The sequence below is a fragment of the Rhinopithecus roxellana genome, chromosome 5 (genome assembly GCF_007565055.1).
Source record: "Rhinopithecus roxellana isolate Shanxi Qingling chromosome 5, ASM756505v1, whole genome shotgun sequence".
Lineage (NCBI taxonomy): Eukaryota > Metazoa > Chordata > Mammalia > Primates > Cercopithecidae > Rhinopithecus > Rhinopithecus roxellana.
This window is the reverse complement of record NC_044553.1, coordinates 174088784-174105085: the sequence shown is the minus strand read 5'-3', so window position 1 is coordinate 174105085 and position 16302 is coordinate 174088784. Positions and strand designations below refer to the sequence as shown.

Genomic DNA, 16302 nt, shown 5'->3' with positions numbered 1-16302 from the left:
CTGACCCTGAGCAAGTCTCTTGACCTCTCCCAGTCTCCAGGTCCTCACCTGTAAAGTCAGGATAATCAGGGCTGTACTGGGGATGAAGTCTAAGAGGGTATGGCCAACCCAATATTCCAAAACCTGGCACATAAAGGGAAAGAAGATGATGATGCTTATTTTTCTGTCTAAATTGTACCTCCGCGAAACCAAGCAGTTGATGAGGGCAAGTTTTTGGTTTTTTTAAATTGGTAATTTCCAGTTAATAAATGCAGAAGGAAAGATAAAAATTAGTATTATTACTGTTCTGCAACCCCTAATGGAATGATGCATCTGTGCAATGGTCAGCAGAGGCAGCTAAGCCAGCAGGAGACTTTCTCAGGACTGGATCATGTTGATGATGCCTGAACACACCCAGCAATCATAACAACTTAGACATAACCAGATGTGATGTGCCTCCTGAGATGAGGCAAGAGAAACACACAGCCCCACCTATGCAGTGTTCTTGCTAAAAAGATCGAGCTTGACCTGATCAAGCCTCTCGATGTAACTACCAGTTTACAGGAAATACCAGGGACAGAGAAACAAGTGGAAGGACACCATGAGGCTGCAGCTGGAAAATCTGGACTGTGGGGTAACTACAGGGCAAATGAACCTCCTTCTTCACTGAATATATGGCAAGAAAAAAATAGAGGGAGGAGGAGCTTCCAGTTCAAAAGGAATCTAAGAGACACTTCAATCAAATACAAAGTGTAGACTTTATATGAAACCCGATTAGAACAAGTCACCTAAAAAAAATTTATGGAATAATTGTGAGTGAGAACATTCACTGGATTATTAGACAATCCAGTGAAGGAATTATTGGTAAATTTTTAAGTGTGATAATGATATTAAGGCTGTATTTTAAAGGTACACATAGAAATACTTACAGATGAAATGATACAGCACCAGAAATGGCTTTAACATAATTTAGTGATAGGAACATGTGTGGAAGAGATGCAGGTAGGTTAAAAGATGAACAAGGCTGGGCACGGTGGCTCACGCCTGTAATTCCAGCACTTTGGGAGGCTGCGGTGGGCAGATCACCTGAGGTCGGGAGTTCGAGACCAGCCTGACCAACATGTAGAAACCCCGACTCTACTGAAAATACAAAATTAGCTGGGGTGGTGGTGCATGCCTGTAATCCCAGCTACTCGGGAGGCTGAGGCAGGAGAATTGCTTGAACTCAGGAGGCAGAGGTTGCAGTGAGCTGAGATCACGCCATTGCACTCCAGCCTAGGCAACAAGAGCGAAACTCTGTCTCCAAAAAAAAAAAAGAGATGAGCAAGACTGAGAGTTGATAATTTTTGAAGCTGGGTGATGGGGACATCATTTATTATGCCATTTTTTCTACTTTATGTGGGTTTAAACATTTCCACTCAGGGGAAAGAATGAAGATAAGAAAAGTACCTGGCACACAGCAGCAGATCAATAAACGATAGCTTAGGGTTATTTTATGATGTGCAAACTGTACTTCTGGGAGATTAAGTAACTTACCCAAAGTCACACAGAATTGGCAACCATGACCTACTTCTCAGAAAGTCCTAGGCCTGTGTAGCCCAGTTGGGCGGCAACAATAATCACAACAGCGACTCAGTGAAACTGAATTTTTATTCCAAATGACTGTAATATCTAGAAAGGCAGTAGCTAACACTCAAAACAATTTGCTTAAGTGTAAATTAAAAGCAGTTGATTTGCAGGAGAGCAAACAGTGGGGTAGTGGCCATGGCACTCTGATCATGGTTATATCCAAGAAAGCATAAAATAACCAATGTCCTGATATGCAATCTGGATGTGCAGCACTTACAGCAAACAACGTAAAAAGAAAGAAAGAAGAATGGAAAAGAAAAGAAGGAAAAAACACCACAAAGTCCCAAACCTCAGAAATTAACATTCACTTAAGAACACAGTGGTGAAGACTTTTGGTAGCAAAATTTGCACGGTTCTTAAAATGGGAGTCTTTGAAAGTACTTCTTCAAATTCAAAAGCTAAGAAAACCGAAGAGGGAACAGTTGCTTAGGCTTAGTGGAGCTGCTGCCTGTCACGAAGATGACCATCAGTCCTACTTCCCAGACACAGTGAGAACCGGTGAGTCTGACGAACCTGAAGGAAAAGGCCGGCTGCCGGGCGCTGACGCCACTGACTATATGAGAACACACCGGGTCAAATCATCATTGACAGCGAGACACACACTACTGCTCCTCCTGGTTGATGCCGAGGCTGCCTTTCTGTACCTCGAGCTCCTCGGCACTGACCATTGATGGGTCAATGGCCGCATATTTGGTTCCATGGAATTGTAGCAAATGTATCTGTTGAAATGCAGAATCATGATTTTATTTTATTTTATTTTTTGAGCTGGAGTGTCACTCTTGTCGCCCAGACTGGAGTGCAGTGGTGCTATCTTGCTCACTCCAACCTCTGCCACCCGGGTTCACCCAATTCTCCTGCCTCAGCCTCCTGAGCAGCTGGGATTACAGGTGCCTGTCACCACGCGCAGCTAATTTTTGTATTTTTAGTAGAGATAGGGTTTCACCATGTTGGCCAGGCTGGTTTCGAACTCCTGACCTCAGGTGATCCAACTGTCTCGGCCTCCCAAAGAGATGGGATTACAGGTGTGAGCCCACTGTACCCTGCCAGAATCATTATTTTAAATGGCTGCATTACAGAGTAAAATGTATACTGCCCTCTATAAAAAGTTTGGTAGGAAAACATCACCATAGTAGACAAATGTCTTATACTTCTAAAATTTACAGACTAATACATACTAAATAGAGAAAAGTCAAAGAATTTTTTGAAACCACATTTGAGATCTTTGTTCCTCGCTCCCTGAGCAGTCTCCCTGAGTCCCTGCAGAGTCTCCTGAGACATCTTAGACGGTGCATGCTCATGAGATGTTTACCCTTCCCTTCTTCTGCTGAGTTAGGTCCTTCCAATCTTCTGCTACTGTGACTAGTGCTGCTATGATGAATATCTGCAGGCATCAAGTTTTCCTGTTTAGGATCCTGTCTTTAGGACCCTGTCTTCTATAAGGGGTGACAGGATCAAGGAATATGACTGGTTTTTTAAGGCTCTTGATTCTTCTTGCCAAATTGCCAGGGCACTCACCCTTCACTGCTATTCTATTATCCATTTAGTTAGAGTATGAATGGTGTTTGTTAGGGCTTTCTTTTCTTTTTTTTTTTTTTTTTGAGATGGAGTCTTGTTCTGTTGCCTGGGCTGGAATGTAATGGCGTCATCGCAGCTCACTATAACCTCTGCCTCCAGGGTTCAAGAGATTCTTCTGCCTCAGCCTCCTGAGTAGCTGGGACTACAGGTGCACGCCACCATGTCCAGCTAATTTTTTTGTATTTTTAGTAGAGACAGGGTTTCACTATATTAGCCAGTCTGGTCTTGAACTCCTGACCTTGTCATCTGCCCACCTCAGCCTCCCAAAATGCTGAGATTACAGGCATGAGCCACTGCGCTTGGCAGGGTTTTCTTTTAGTGCATTAAAATTAGATCAAGAAGTCACTTCACAGGACTCAGATTGACCCCATTTAGGTCGGGTGTCTTGCTCTGACGGAATTCACTATGTCCAGAGGGCAAGGTCACATCATACAAATGGTAACCTCAGTGTGTGAATGCAGTCCTGCTGTCCTTAGAAAAGGGATCTCTAATACACCTGTTCACATTCTCCTACAAATTATAAATGTAAACCACTTTTATCAAGTCAATGCCTCATTCCTACAAGGAATTCTGTAGTTCCCTGATTCCCTTACTAGTCCATTTAAAAAAAGGCTTTATGTTGCAAACGTATGTTGGGCTCAGAGTGCTCTGGGTTTCAAGCTAGGCCTTACCTGTACATAAAGATTCACCTCTGCACTTCTGCACAGGTATGGGAAATTGCCTCCTGTTTTCAGGTGAGCTCTTCGGGCATTAGGATACAGCTTGTACATTTCTTCTTTAGCTTCAGTTGAAAGTGCACTCTGATCAAACACCTTTAAAAAAACACAAAGCTTCAGCACCATAGGAAAGGTAAAACACACACACACATACACAAAGCTGTAATCAACTGGTGTTTTAATATGTTCTTTTCACATTATGGAAATGCTACCCTAAGTATTCCTTTCATATGAAGAGACAATTCTGAACCCCTAGCAGCCTGAACTACCTCCACTGCTGATCCCTGGTGACTTCTAAGTCCAACCTAAGACAATAGCTACAGATTTTGCTGCAGAGCATCTCCTGCATTCTTTTGGTGGGGGGAAGTTCTTTTTTTTTTTTTTTTTTTTTTTGAGATGGAGTCTTGCTCTGTTGCCCAGGCTGGAGTACAGTGGTACCATCTTGACTCACTGCAACCTCCACCTCCTGGGTTCAAGCGATTTTCCTGCCTCAGCCTCCTGAGTAGCTGGGATTACAGGCATGTGCCACCATACCTGGCTAATTTTTGTATTTTTAGTAGAGACGGGGTTTCACCATGTTGGCCAGGCTGGTCTCGAACTCCTGACCTCAGGTGATCGCCCGCCTCAGCCTCCCAAAGTGCTGGGATTACAAGTGTGAGTCACCAGGCTCGGCTAGGGTGAGGGGAAATTCTACCATGAATTTCCTTTTTCCTCAAATATAGCTAAGTAGATTAACAGAACAATAGAGAACAATCATTGCAAATGCCAATAAATTTCAAAAACATCATAAGGCCCCCAAAGAACTTTTTATTTTTATTATTAACTTAAAGCAATAACCTAAGTCATTTAGGCTCAGTGAAAAAAATTCCAAAAAAATGTAAAGAGGACAAGCTACTCTTTCTCGGGGAAGCCAGTTTGCAGCATATGATTCTAGACATCTTTCAATACCCATACACATTTATGTTTTTACATGCAACAAAATTTTCAAAAAGTAAAAGAAGCAAAAAATATTGTATACTAAATATACCATACTAAATCTGTATGTTTAAGTGCATCTCCAACTAAAACTTATAGGCTGTTTTCAGTGACCATGAACCCAGGGGGTGAGCACAGCTTTGAAAGAAGAGCAGGCAGAGCAAATGTCCTGTGAGGACCATTGAAAAGCTTGTTCTATGTTACGGTAAATGTTAGAATGCAGCGATTATGGCAGAGGATAAGAAGTTGTTTACACTCTAATAATGGATAATTTCCCAACAAAAACCCATTATTAAAAATACCATATTTGGCTGGGTACAGTGGCTCATGCCTGTAATCCCAGCAGTTTGGGAGGCTGAGGTGGGCAGATCATGAGGTCAGGAGATCGAGACTATCCTGGCTAACTTGGTGAAAACCCGTCTCTACTAAAAATACAAAAAATTAGCTGGACGTGGTGGCAGGTGCCTGTAGTCCCAGCTACTTGGGAGGCTGAAGCAGGAGAATGGCATGAACCCGGGAGGCGGAGCTTGCAGTGAGCTGAGATTGCGCCACTGCACTCCAGCCTGGGCAACTGAGCGAGACTTCGTCTCAAAAACAAAAAAAACAAAAACCATAGTATTTGAATTTAGGAACAAATCCATTTATAAGGCAAAATATTCATAATTTTTTTTTTAAGTAAGTTGAAACCAAAGTGAGATACCAATTCACATCCATTAGGATGAGTACCAACCAAAAAACCAGAAATAAATGTCCAGGATATAGAGAAACTGGCACCTTTGTGCATTGTTGGTGGGAACATGAAATGGTACAGCCACTGTGGAAGACAGTATGGCGGTTCTTCAAAAAGTGCAATTCTACTTCAAACAATATGTCCAAAAGAATTAAAAGTAGGATACATCTACTATGTACATACAAAAATAAAAAACAAAAAATTATTTTTAAAAAATAATTTTAAAATAAATAAAAAAGAATTAAAAGCAGGAACTCAAATATATATACATTTTTTGACAGGGTTTCACTCTGTTGCCCAGGCTAGAGCACAGTGGCATGATCATGGCTCACTCCAGGCTCAGGTGATCCTCCCACCTCAGCTCCCAAGTAGCTGGGATCACAGGGCTGTGGCACCATGTCCGGCTAATTTTTTTTATTAGTAGTACAGACAGGGTCTCCTATATTGCCCAGACGGGTCTCGAATTCCTGGGCTCAAGCAATCCTCCTGAGTCAGCCTCCCACAGTGCTGGGATTATAGGCAAAGGCATGAGCCACTGTGCCCTGCCCAAACATATACTTTTTTTTTTTTTTTTTTGAGACGGAGTCTCGCTCTGTCGCCCAGGCTGGAGTGCAGTGGTGCGATCTCGGCTCACTGCAAGCTCCGCCTCCCGGGTTCACGCCATTCTCCTGTCTCAGCCTCCTGGAGTAGCTAGGACTACAGACGCCCACCACCTCGCCCGGCTAGTTTTTTGTATTTTTTAGTAGAAACGAGGTTTCACCGTGTTAGCCAGGATGGTCTCGATCTCCTGACCTCGTGATCCGCCCGTCTCGGCCTCCCAAAGTGCTGGGATTACAGGCTTGAGCCACCGCGCCTGGCCCAAACATATACTTTTATACCAATGTTCATAGAAGCATTATTCACAATTGCCAAAAGCTGAACACAACCCAAGTGTCCGCTGACGGACGAATGAATAAACAAAACGTGGTATAAACCAACATTGGTTTTATTGGTGGATATTATTCAGCTTTAAAAAGAAATGACAGGCTGGGCGTGGTGGCTCACGCCTGTAATAGCATTTTGGGAGGCCCAGGCAGGCAGATAGTTTGAGTCTCAGAGTTTGAGTCCAGCATGGGCAACATGGTGAAACCCCATCTCTACAAAAAATTAGCCAGATGTAGTGGGTGTGCACCTGTGGTCCAAGCTGCTCAGGAGGCTGAGGAGGGAGGATTGTTTGGGCCTGGGAGGCAGAGGTTGCAGTCAGCTGAGATTGTGCCACTGTACTCCAGCCTGAAGAACAGAGTGAGACGGTTTCAAAAAAAAAAAGAAAGAAAGAAAGAAATGACATTCTGACACAAGTATAACATTTCAAGATAAGTCTTGTGAAACATTATGCTAAGTGAAATAGCCGCACAAAAGGATAAATATTGTAGGATTCCACTTATATGAGGTTCCTAGAATAGGCAAATTTTTACAGACAGAAAATAGACTGTTGCTTATTAGAGGCCGGGGGAAAAAAGGGCACAGGAGTTATTGTTTAATGGGTGTGGAATTTCTTCTTGGAATGATGAAAATGTTGTGAAAATGGTGATGGTTGCAGAACTGTGAATATACTTAATGCCACTCAACTATGCACTTAAAAATGGTTAAAATGGCATATTTTTAACATATATTTTTTTACCACAATGAAAAAATAAGCAAGCTTTTGTGGTAATTAGACTATGGAATTCTTGATTCTCTACTCTTGTGAAGCACCTTCTCTTTGCTGCCCATATATGTAATGGCTAAGGTGCAGTATCTATTGATGAGAACAGCAAAAATACATCAAATGGGTAGACTCCCTTGTTTAAATTTATTTTGATTCATTTTTATTTTTATCTTTTCTAGTAAACAGAAGACAGGGTCTCGCTATGTTGCCCAGGCTGGTCCTGAACTCTTGGACTCAAGCAATCCTCCTGCCTCAGGCTCCCAAAGCGCTGGGATTACAGGCATAAGCCTCTGTGATCAGCCTATTTTGATTTCAATGGTGTTATTCCTGCCAGAAAGAAATCCAAGATAAGCAATAAACAGATTATTTTGGAACTGAGAAAGCTGGAGGGTAAAAACAAAAGCCAAGGCAGCATTTGAAGAGGCACATTGAAAGTTATCAAATGGTTTTTTAGGAGATCTTGATATACACATTTTAAAAAGCACAGCAACTATTTTACTTAAAAGGAAGCTTACATCCATAATGGTTACAGGGATGTCCCGAATTTTATGAGGTTCCACATAAGAATTTTGACAATTCAAGGTAAGTCTTGAAGCCAGTTCACTCTGACCCAAACTTTCCAGCTGCAGGAAGAAACACAGGTAAAGTTTTTGAAATAATTTTATTTTTCACATTTACATTAAATTCACAGACAACATTTGTGCTTATAAAGGTGGTATCATCTGTGGTGGGGCCAGAAAAGTCACCAGTGAGGAACCACAACATAGGTGAGAGACCATGAACTGGGCTTCTCAGGAGGTGGTGGCATTTTTATATTCTGGAAACCTGGATACAAACCAATGAAACCTGGCCTTCTATAGCTCTCAGCTTACACTGCCTACTCCAGCCAGGTGCCCATGGGCAGCAAGCCAATTCCTACTGCTCAAAGGTGACAGATACATGGTTTTTTTTGGTATTTTTTTTTAAGATAAACCTTTAAGGGATCTTAGAGCTAGAAGAGACTTGAGAAATCATCTAGTCCAGGAGTTCCTAAATGCAGGCCAACAGACCTGGTTCATCAGATTTACCTGGTGAGTAAAGGAAAAGACTGAAGTAAAAATAGATTCACAGATCCCATGCCCAGGGATTCCAGATGGATGGTCTGCTGTGAGGCCTTACAATCTATATTTTTGAAAGCTCCCCTAAGTGATTTTGACAAACAGCTGGTGGGAAGCACTAATGTAGACAAGCCCTTACCAGCAATAATATCTGCTCAGATGTATTAATCTGTTTAGCAAATACCTCTAACACATACTTGTGAGACAGATCTATCTTCTGGAACCAAGTAGATGTGAAAATTCCCAGTACAATGTGTCCCCACCCCAATGTCATGATCCTTACCCTGTCTACCATGAAATCAATGGCATCAGCCATCATAGGGTCCACCGGGCCAGATGAAAAATTTCCAAGAACTATTTTTTTGAGCATAAATGCGGGCATCAGCCAAAAGCTGTAAAACACAAAGACTTTATAATTTAAACTTCCGAGACTACACATGGCAAATATTCATCGAACATTAAAGCTTTGTATTAGCTTGGGATCTAGAAATAAAAAGTCCTCATCCCCTCCTTCAAAGAGCTCAGCATTTGGTTTTTATACACACTTTCCCAAGTTTCCAAACAGTTATGGCTTCATATAATTAAACTTTAATTTGAGGATTTAGGATAATTATAAGTGATATTTCAAAGTACCTTTACTGAGATAGACATTCTGATGAGTCCAAGATTTTTTTTTTTTCTAATTGGCCCTATTTCCAAGGATTAAACTATTTCCTTTGGAAAACTGAGCATTAAGAGAAATATTCTTTCCTTTGATATTATCTTTTTACTGATTGATATTTCAAAATAGATTTCAAAATCCCAATTTGAAAGTTATTACAACTCCCCAAATTTGCTACTATTAGATTCAACTTGGCTAATTCAAGACAAATTGATATTTATAGATTTATTTTTTCAATTTACTACTGTTATTATTTTTTGAGACAGAGTCTCAGTCAGTTGCCCATGCTGGAAGTGCAGTGGTGTGATCTCAGCTGGCTGCAACCTCTGGCTCCCAGGCTCAAGCAATTCTCATGTCCCAGCCTCTCAAGTAGCTGGGACTACAGGCGCATGCCACCACACCGGCTAACTTTTGTATTTTTAGTAAAGATGAGCTTTTGCAATGTTGGCCAGGCTAGTGGCAAACTCCTGGCCTCAAGTGATCCACCCACCTGAGCCTCCCACAGTGCTGGGAACACAGGTGTGAGCCACTCCTGGCCTCTTTTTATTTTTTAATTTAAACAATTAAAAAAATTTTTTTTAGAGACAGGGTCTCACTCTGTTGCCCAGGCTGAAGTGCAGTATTGTGATCATAGCTCACTGTAGCCTCAAACTCCTGTTAAGTGATCCTTCTACTTTGGCCTCCCGAGTAGCTGGGACTACAGACTCGCACTACCAGGCCTGGTTAATTTTAAAAAATTTACTGAGCCGGGGCCAGGTATGGCTCACGCCTGTAATCCTAGCACTTTGGGAGGTCATCCTGGCTAACACGGTGAAACCCTGTCTCCACTAAAAATACCAAAAATTAGTCGCGCATGGTGGCAGGCGCCTATAGTCCCAGCCACTCGGGAGGCTGAGGCAGGAGAATGGCGTGAGCCCGGGAGACGGAGCTTGCAGTGAGCGGAGATGGTGCCACTACACTCCAGCCTGGGTGACAGAGCCAGACTCCCTCTCCAAAAAAAAAAAAAAATTTACTGAGCCAGGCGCAGTGGCTCACGCCTGTAATCCAGCACTTTGGGGGGCCAAGGTGGGTGGATCACAAGGTCAGGAGTTCAAAACCAGCCTGGCCAACATGGTGAAACCCCGTCTCTTACTAAAACTACAAAAATTAGCCAGGGGCTAATTTAGACAGGCGTCTATAATCCCAGCTACTCGGGAGGCTGAGGCAGGAGAATCACTTGAACCTAGGGGGTGGAGGTTGCAGTCAGATTGTGCCACTGCACTCCAGCCTGGGCAACAGAGTGACTCTCATCTCAAAAAAAATGTTTTTTTTTTTCCTGTAGAGGCAGGGTCTTGCTATGTTGCCCAGGCTGGTCTAGAACTCCTGGACTCAATAAATGCTCTTACCTCTGCCTCCCAAAGTGCTGGGATTACAGGTGTGAGCCACTGTGACTGGTCAGATCTTTATGGATTTCTTTTTTTTTTTTTTTTTTTTTTTTTGAGACGGAGTCTTGCTCTGTCGCCCAGGCTGGAGTGCAGTGGCCGGATCTCAGCTCACTGCAACCTCCGCCTCCCGGGTTCATGCCATTCTCCCGCCTCAGCCTCCTGAGTAGCTGGGACCACAGGCGCCCGCCACCTCGCCCGGCTAATTTTTTGTATTTTTAGTAGAGACAGGGTTTCGCCGTGTTAGTCAGGATGGTCTCGATCTCCTGACCCTGACCTCGTGATCCGCCCGTCTCGGCCTCCCAAAGTGCTGGGATTACAGGCTTGAGCCACCGCGCCTGGCCTATGGAGTTCTATATATGATCTTTAGTTTATATTTATTCCATTAAATTCAACTGTTAAGAGCCATCTTGGAGGGTAAACACTAATTTCTCTAAACCTATGATGAAAATTACTTAGATGAGGTGCAAACTACCTTCTGATGCTTATTATCATTGGGACAGCCTTGCTGGAAGTTGAGCTTCCCTCAAAAGGAACACTGAGTCACCTTCCAGTTAACTTTCTAAGTTCTCTCCCAGCCCCATCACTTTCTTATCTTTTGAAGGGATGAGGTCTAAGTACGCTCTGTAAGGGGTAGACCCTGTTGGCTTTGCGCACTCCTGTATCCTCAGCGTGTGGCACACAGTAAGCACTCAGATACTTGACAAAAAGCAGCTCATGTGCCAGAGCACAAACTGAATGGGGGTTGTCTTGGCAGTCTGACAATTAGAACAGCAATAAAAGGCCGGGCGCGGTGGCTCAAGCGTGTAATCCCAGCACTTTGGGAGGCCGAGACGGGCGGATCACGAGGTCAGGAGATCGAGACCATCCTGGCTAACACGGTGAAACCCCGTCTCTACTAAAAATACAAAAACTAGTTGGGCGAGGTGGCGGGCGCCTGTAGTCCCAGCTACTCGGGAGGCTGAGGCAGGAGAATGGCGTAAACCCGGGAGGCGGAGCTTGCAGTGAGCTGAGATCTGGCCACTGCACTCCAGTCCGGGCGACAGAGCGAGACTCCGCCTCAAAAAAAAAAAAAAAAAAAAAAAAAGAACAGCAATAAAAATCACCAAAAATAATGAGCATTATTTAGTGCATTATCTGGATGGGAAGGATTTGTAAAGCAGCTAATGTATACAAGAAATTGTTGCATGAACGCTGAGTAACTACTAAGGTAACATCAGAAAAACTAAAATATATCAGAGTGCAATCTTAAGTAGATGTGAAAACAATACTTCCCTATACATTATTTGAAAACACTGCCGGGTGCGGTGGCTCAAGCCTGTAATCCCAGCACTTTGGGAGGCTGAGACGGGTGGATCACGAGGTCAGGAGACCATCCTGGCTAACACGGTGAAATTCCGTCTCTACTAAAAAATACAAAAAACTAGCTGGGCGAGGTGGCGGGCGCCTGTAGTCCCAGCTACTTGGGAGGCTGAGGCAGAATGGCGTGAACCCGGGAGGCGGAGCTTGCAGTGAGCTGAGATCCGGCCACTGCACTCCAGCCCGGGCAAGAGTGAGACTCCGTCTCAAAAAAAAAAAAAAAAAGAAAACACTGATCATACAGATATGTTTAGTCACTGGGCTTTTTTTTTGAAATAGGGCTTGGTCTGTCACCCAGCCTGGAGTACAGACGCATGATTGTGGCTCACTGCAGCCTCGAACTCTTGGGCTCAAGCGATCCTCCTGACTCAGCCTCCTGAGTAGCTAGGACTGCAGCTGTGTACCATGGTATCTGGCTAATTTATTATTATTATTATTTGTAGAGATACAAATATTATTATTATTTGTAGAGATACTTCTTTCATTGCTAGCAAGGCAAGGCTCTAGCCTTTAAAAAAAAGTCCAGTGGCCAGCTGTATAGCATCATAGATACCTATCAATTACTTAAAATGATAAAATCAATGAAAGGATGGCTCCTAGGAAACAAGTACCCCACTGGCTGCCCCCGAAGCATTTCCACCATTTCTTTTTTTGGTTTTTTTTTTTTTGAGATGGAGTTTTGCTCCTGTTGCCTAGGCTGGAGTGCAATGGCGTGATCTCGGCTCGCGGCAACCTCTGCCTCCCGGGTTCAAGTGATTCTCTTGCCTCAGCCTCCCAAGTAGCTAGGATTACAGGCATGCACCACCATGCCCAGCTAATTTTGTATTTTTAGTAGAGACGGAGTTTCTCCATGTTGGTCAGGCCGGTCTCAAACTCCCAATCTCAGGTGATCCAGCCACCTCAGCCTCCCAAAGTGCTGGGATTACAGGTGTGAGCCACCGCACCCGGCCTCATTTCCACCATTTCTATCTTTTGGAAGAACAGACTAATATCAAGGGTCATGATGTGCAGAACGTCTGTTGACAGACCAAATGCTCTAGTCTTTCCATTTGGAGAACATATCTCAAGGAAAAAAATCGGTAAGGGAAAAACCCCGGTAATTTGTACAAAGATTTACTGTAGAATGTGATGAAGAATTGGGAAAAGTCAAATGCCTAATAAAACTATGTCAGTCAAACATGGAACTGTTTACACAAAATAGTAAGTGGGATAAACAGAACATGGTATTAGTTATACAGAAATACTGAATAGAAACAGAGAAAGTGTATTAATGAATATTAAACAAAATTTAAAAATTTAGGGTAATAAAGCTGAATTTAGAGTTTATGCAATTCTTTCCTTTTGTAAAGGTAATTGTTTCTAATTTTAAAAGTCAAGAAACAGCAGGGCACAGTGACTCATGCCTGTAATCCCAGAACTTTGGGAGGCCAAGGTGGGCAGATTGCTTGAGCTCTGGAGTTAGAGACCAGCATGGGGCAACATGGCAAAATCCCATCTCTACAAAAAAATACAGAAATGAACCAGGTGTGGTACCACGCATGCCTGCCTGTAGTTCCAGCTATTTGCGAGGCTGAGGTAGGAGGATCGCTTAAGCCTGGGAAATAAAGGCTGCAGTGAGCTGTGGTTGCACCACTGCACTTTAGGCTGGGTGACAGAGCAAGATTCTGTATCCAAAAAAAAAAAAAAGGCAAGGAAGTTGCAGAATATAGAAGTAGATATAAGCCTTCCCTTCCTAATATACCAAACACTCAAAAGCCAACATTTTCAAAATTTCACTGAACAGAAATAATAATTTTGTTCTTACCTGTTTGCAGTCCAAGTTTGGTTGAAGATAGAGGTGTCACTGAAGGAATTGCAGAGGATTAGGGAATGGACTCTAGGAGATTTGTGAGTGTATTCAGCAAATTTCTGGGCCAAAAAGCCTCCCAAAGAAGCGCCAAAAAGATGAACCTAATTATAAACAAATATGAGGCAGATCCTAAAATACTGATCAATCTTAAACATGAGTATTAAAAAGTTGCTTCAATTATCACTAACCACAGAATATGTTATCACTAGCCAATAGACTAAAATATTTACAGCAGCTAGAAATTTAGAAAATATTGTATTTAAATGCAATTTACACAGTCCATCAAGATAATACAACTCTGCATCCAAGTTATATAATTTTTAAAAATATCATTCACAGATTGCATTAGAAAACAAAACCAGGCCAGGCGCAGTGGCTCATGCCTGTAATCCCAGCACTATGGGAGGCCGAGGCAGGTGGATCACGAGGTTAGTTAAAAACATGGAACTGTATACTTAAAAGGGTAAATATATGGTATATGAATTATGTTGCAATAAAGCTATTATTAAAAAACAAAAGAGGGCTGGGCGCAGTGGCTCACACCTGTAATCCCAGCACTTCGGGAGGCTGGGGTGGGCGGATCACTTGCGGTCAGCAGTTTGAGAGTAGTCTGGCCAACATGGCGAAACCCCATCTTTACTAAAAATACAAAAATTAGTCAGGCATGGTGGCACATGCCTGTAATCCCAGCTACTTTGGAGGTTGAGGCAGGAGAATCACTTGAACCCAAGAGGCGGAGGTTGCAGTGAGCTGAGATCATGCCACTGCACTCCAGCCTGGGTGACAGAGTGAGACTTCATCTCAAAAAATAAAAAAAAATTGTATGTATGTAATTAGTTTCAGGGTACTCACTTTATCCAATTGTAAATGGTCTAAAAGTTTTCTGAATCCATCACAGAACTCAAGATGGTCCCAATAAACTGGATACTGCAACTGAAATAATAACAATAATTTTATTTTAAAAATCATAAAAGTAAAAATGCAACTCATGTATTTGAAAAACTTAGGACTCAAACAGTGGCATTTCTCATTTGCTTAAGCGCTGCTCCTTATTCAAAATATGTAAAAATAAGCTCTCACTTTTTACGAAACTTCATAATTCACATTTTATCTAACAGACCAAATTAAAAGAGTATAAAAAGTAAGCACATTCTAATGATATTACGTGAGTAACAATTTCAATTCCCATCAATTTCCTTTCTAAACAGCTGAAAAAGTCTGGGGTTCAAGGATGAATATACCAGAACCCATCCCAGTAAGAAATACGGTTTTCTCTTAAATCTAATTTCATTCAGAATTATGGCTCAGGAGAGATGGAAACAAAATTTGTTCTAAGGAGAGCTCCCTCTCTTTTTGGTAGCATTTCTTTAAGGGGGTATTCAGTAAAGTTGTTCCTCTTCTTTTAAATGACTTAGTTACTCTATTTCATTTATTGTACTTTGGGGTGTTTGTTTCTTGAGACAGTCTCCTCTGTTGCCCCGGCTGGAGGGCAGTGGCGCGATCTCGACTCATGCCACCTCTGGCTCCCGGGTTTGAGCGATTCTCCTACCTCAGCCTCCTGAGTAGCTGAGATTACAGATGTCCACCACCATACCCAGCTGATTTTTATATTTTTAGTACAGACACAGTATTGCCATGTTGGCCAGGCTAGTCTCAAACTCCTGACCTCAAGTGATCCACCTGCCCTGGCCTCCCAAAGTGTTGGAATTACAGGCACGAGCCACCACACCCAGCTTGTTTTTGAGATAGGGTCTCTCTCTCTCTCACCCAGGCTGGAGTGCATTGGCACAACTGTAGCTCACTGCAGCCACAACCTCCTGGGCGCAAGCGATGCTCCCACCCCAGCCCCCCAGTAGCTGGAATCACAGGCATGCACCACCATGCCTGGCTGAATTTTATATATATATTTTTTTTTTGTAGAAATGGAGTTTTGCCATGTTGCCCAGGCTGGTCTTGAACTCCTGGGCTCAAGCGATTTGCCTGCCTCAAGCGATTTGACTGCCTCAGCTTCCCAAAGTGCTGGGATTACGGGTGTGAGCCAACAGAAGTACCATGCCAGGCTACTGTACTTCTGTTTGTGAAAAAGAAGTATGGTACTCGACTATATGTAGCCTGTCTATTAATGCTGGCAATGATGAGGAAAAAAAAGTACAAGTCACAAACTCATTTCTAAGGGACTCAGGTTTGTCCCCTAAGAATTCCTTTTTTTGTTGTTTGAGATGGAGTCTCACTCTGTCACCCATGCTGGAGTGCAGTGGCACGATCTCAGCTCACTGCAACTTCCGCCTCCTGGGTTCAAGCGATTCTCCTGCCTCAGTCTCTCAAGTAGCTGGGACTACAGCGGCGTGCCACCACGCCCGACTAATTTTCTTTTTTTTTTTATGTATTTTTATTAGAGACGGGGTTTCACTGTGTTAGCCAGAATGGTCTCGATCCCCTGACCTCGTGATCCACCCACCTCGGCGTCCCGAAGTGCTAGGATTACAGGCGTGAGCCACTGCACCTGGCCAAGAATTCCTTTTTTATGTACATATAAAACTCACTGGCTGGGCGCAGTGGCTCACACTTGTAATCCCACCGCTATGGGAGGCCGAGGCGGGGGAATCCCTTGAGGTCAGGAGTTC

General features: G+C 43.0%; 1 protein-coding gene across 2 annotated transcripts in view; it reads right to left on the bottom strand.

Annotated features, from left to right (window-relative positions):
• Nucleotides 1–1611: 1611 nt before the first annotated feature.
• Nucleotides 1612–16302, bottom strand: part of SPG21 (SPG21 abhydrolase domain containing, maspardin) — a 28193-nt gene continuing 13502 nt past the window's right edge. The window contains exons 4-9 of one of the 2 annotated variants that reach the window (XM_010355490.2): nt 14531–14611; nt 13634–13779; nt 8672–8780; nt 7807–7914; nt 3855–3995; nt 1612–2327 (exon numbers count right to left, since the gene is read on the bottom strand). In XM_010355490.2, the coding sequence (XP_010353792.1) occupies nt 2211–2327; nt 3855–3995; nt 7807–7914; nt 8672–8780; nt 13634–13779; nt 14531–14611 (702 nt within the window). In that variant the 3' untranslated portion in view covers nt 1612–2210. The remainder of the gene's footprint in view (nt 2328–3854; nt 3996–7806; nt 7915–8671; nt 8781–13633; nt 13780–14530; nt 14612–16302) is intronic. The other variant, XM_030930933.1, reaches the window with a different exon arrangement.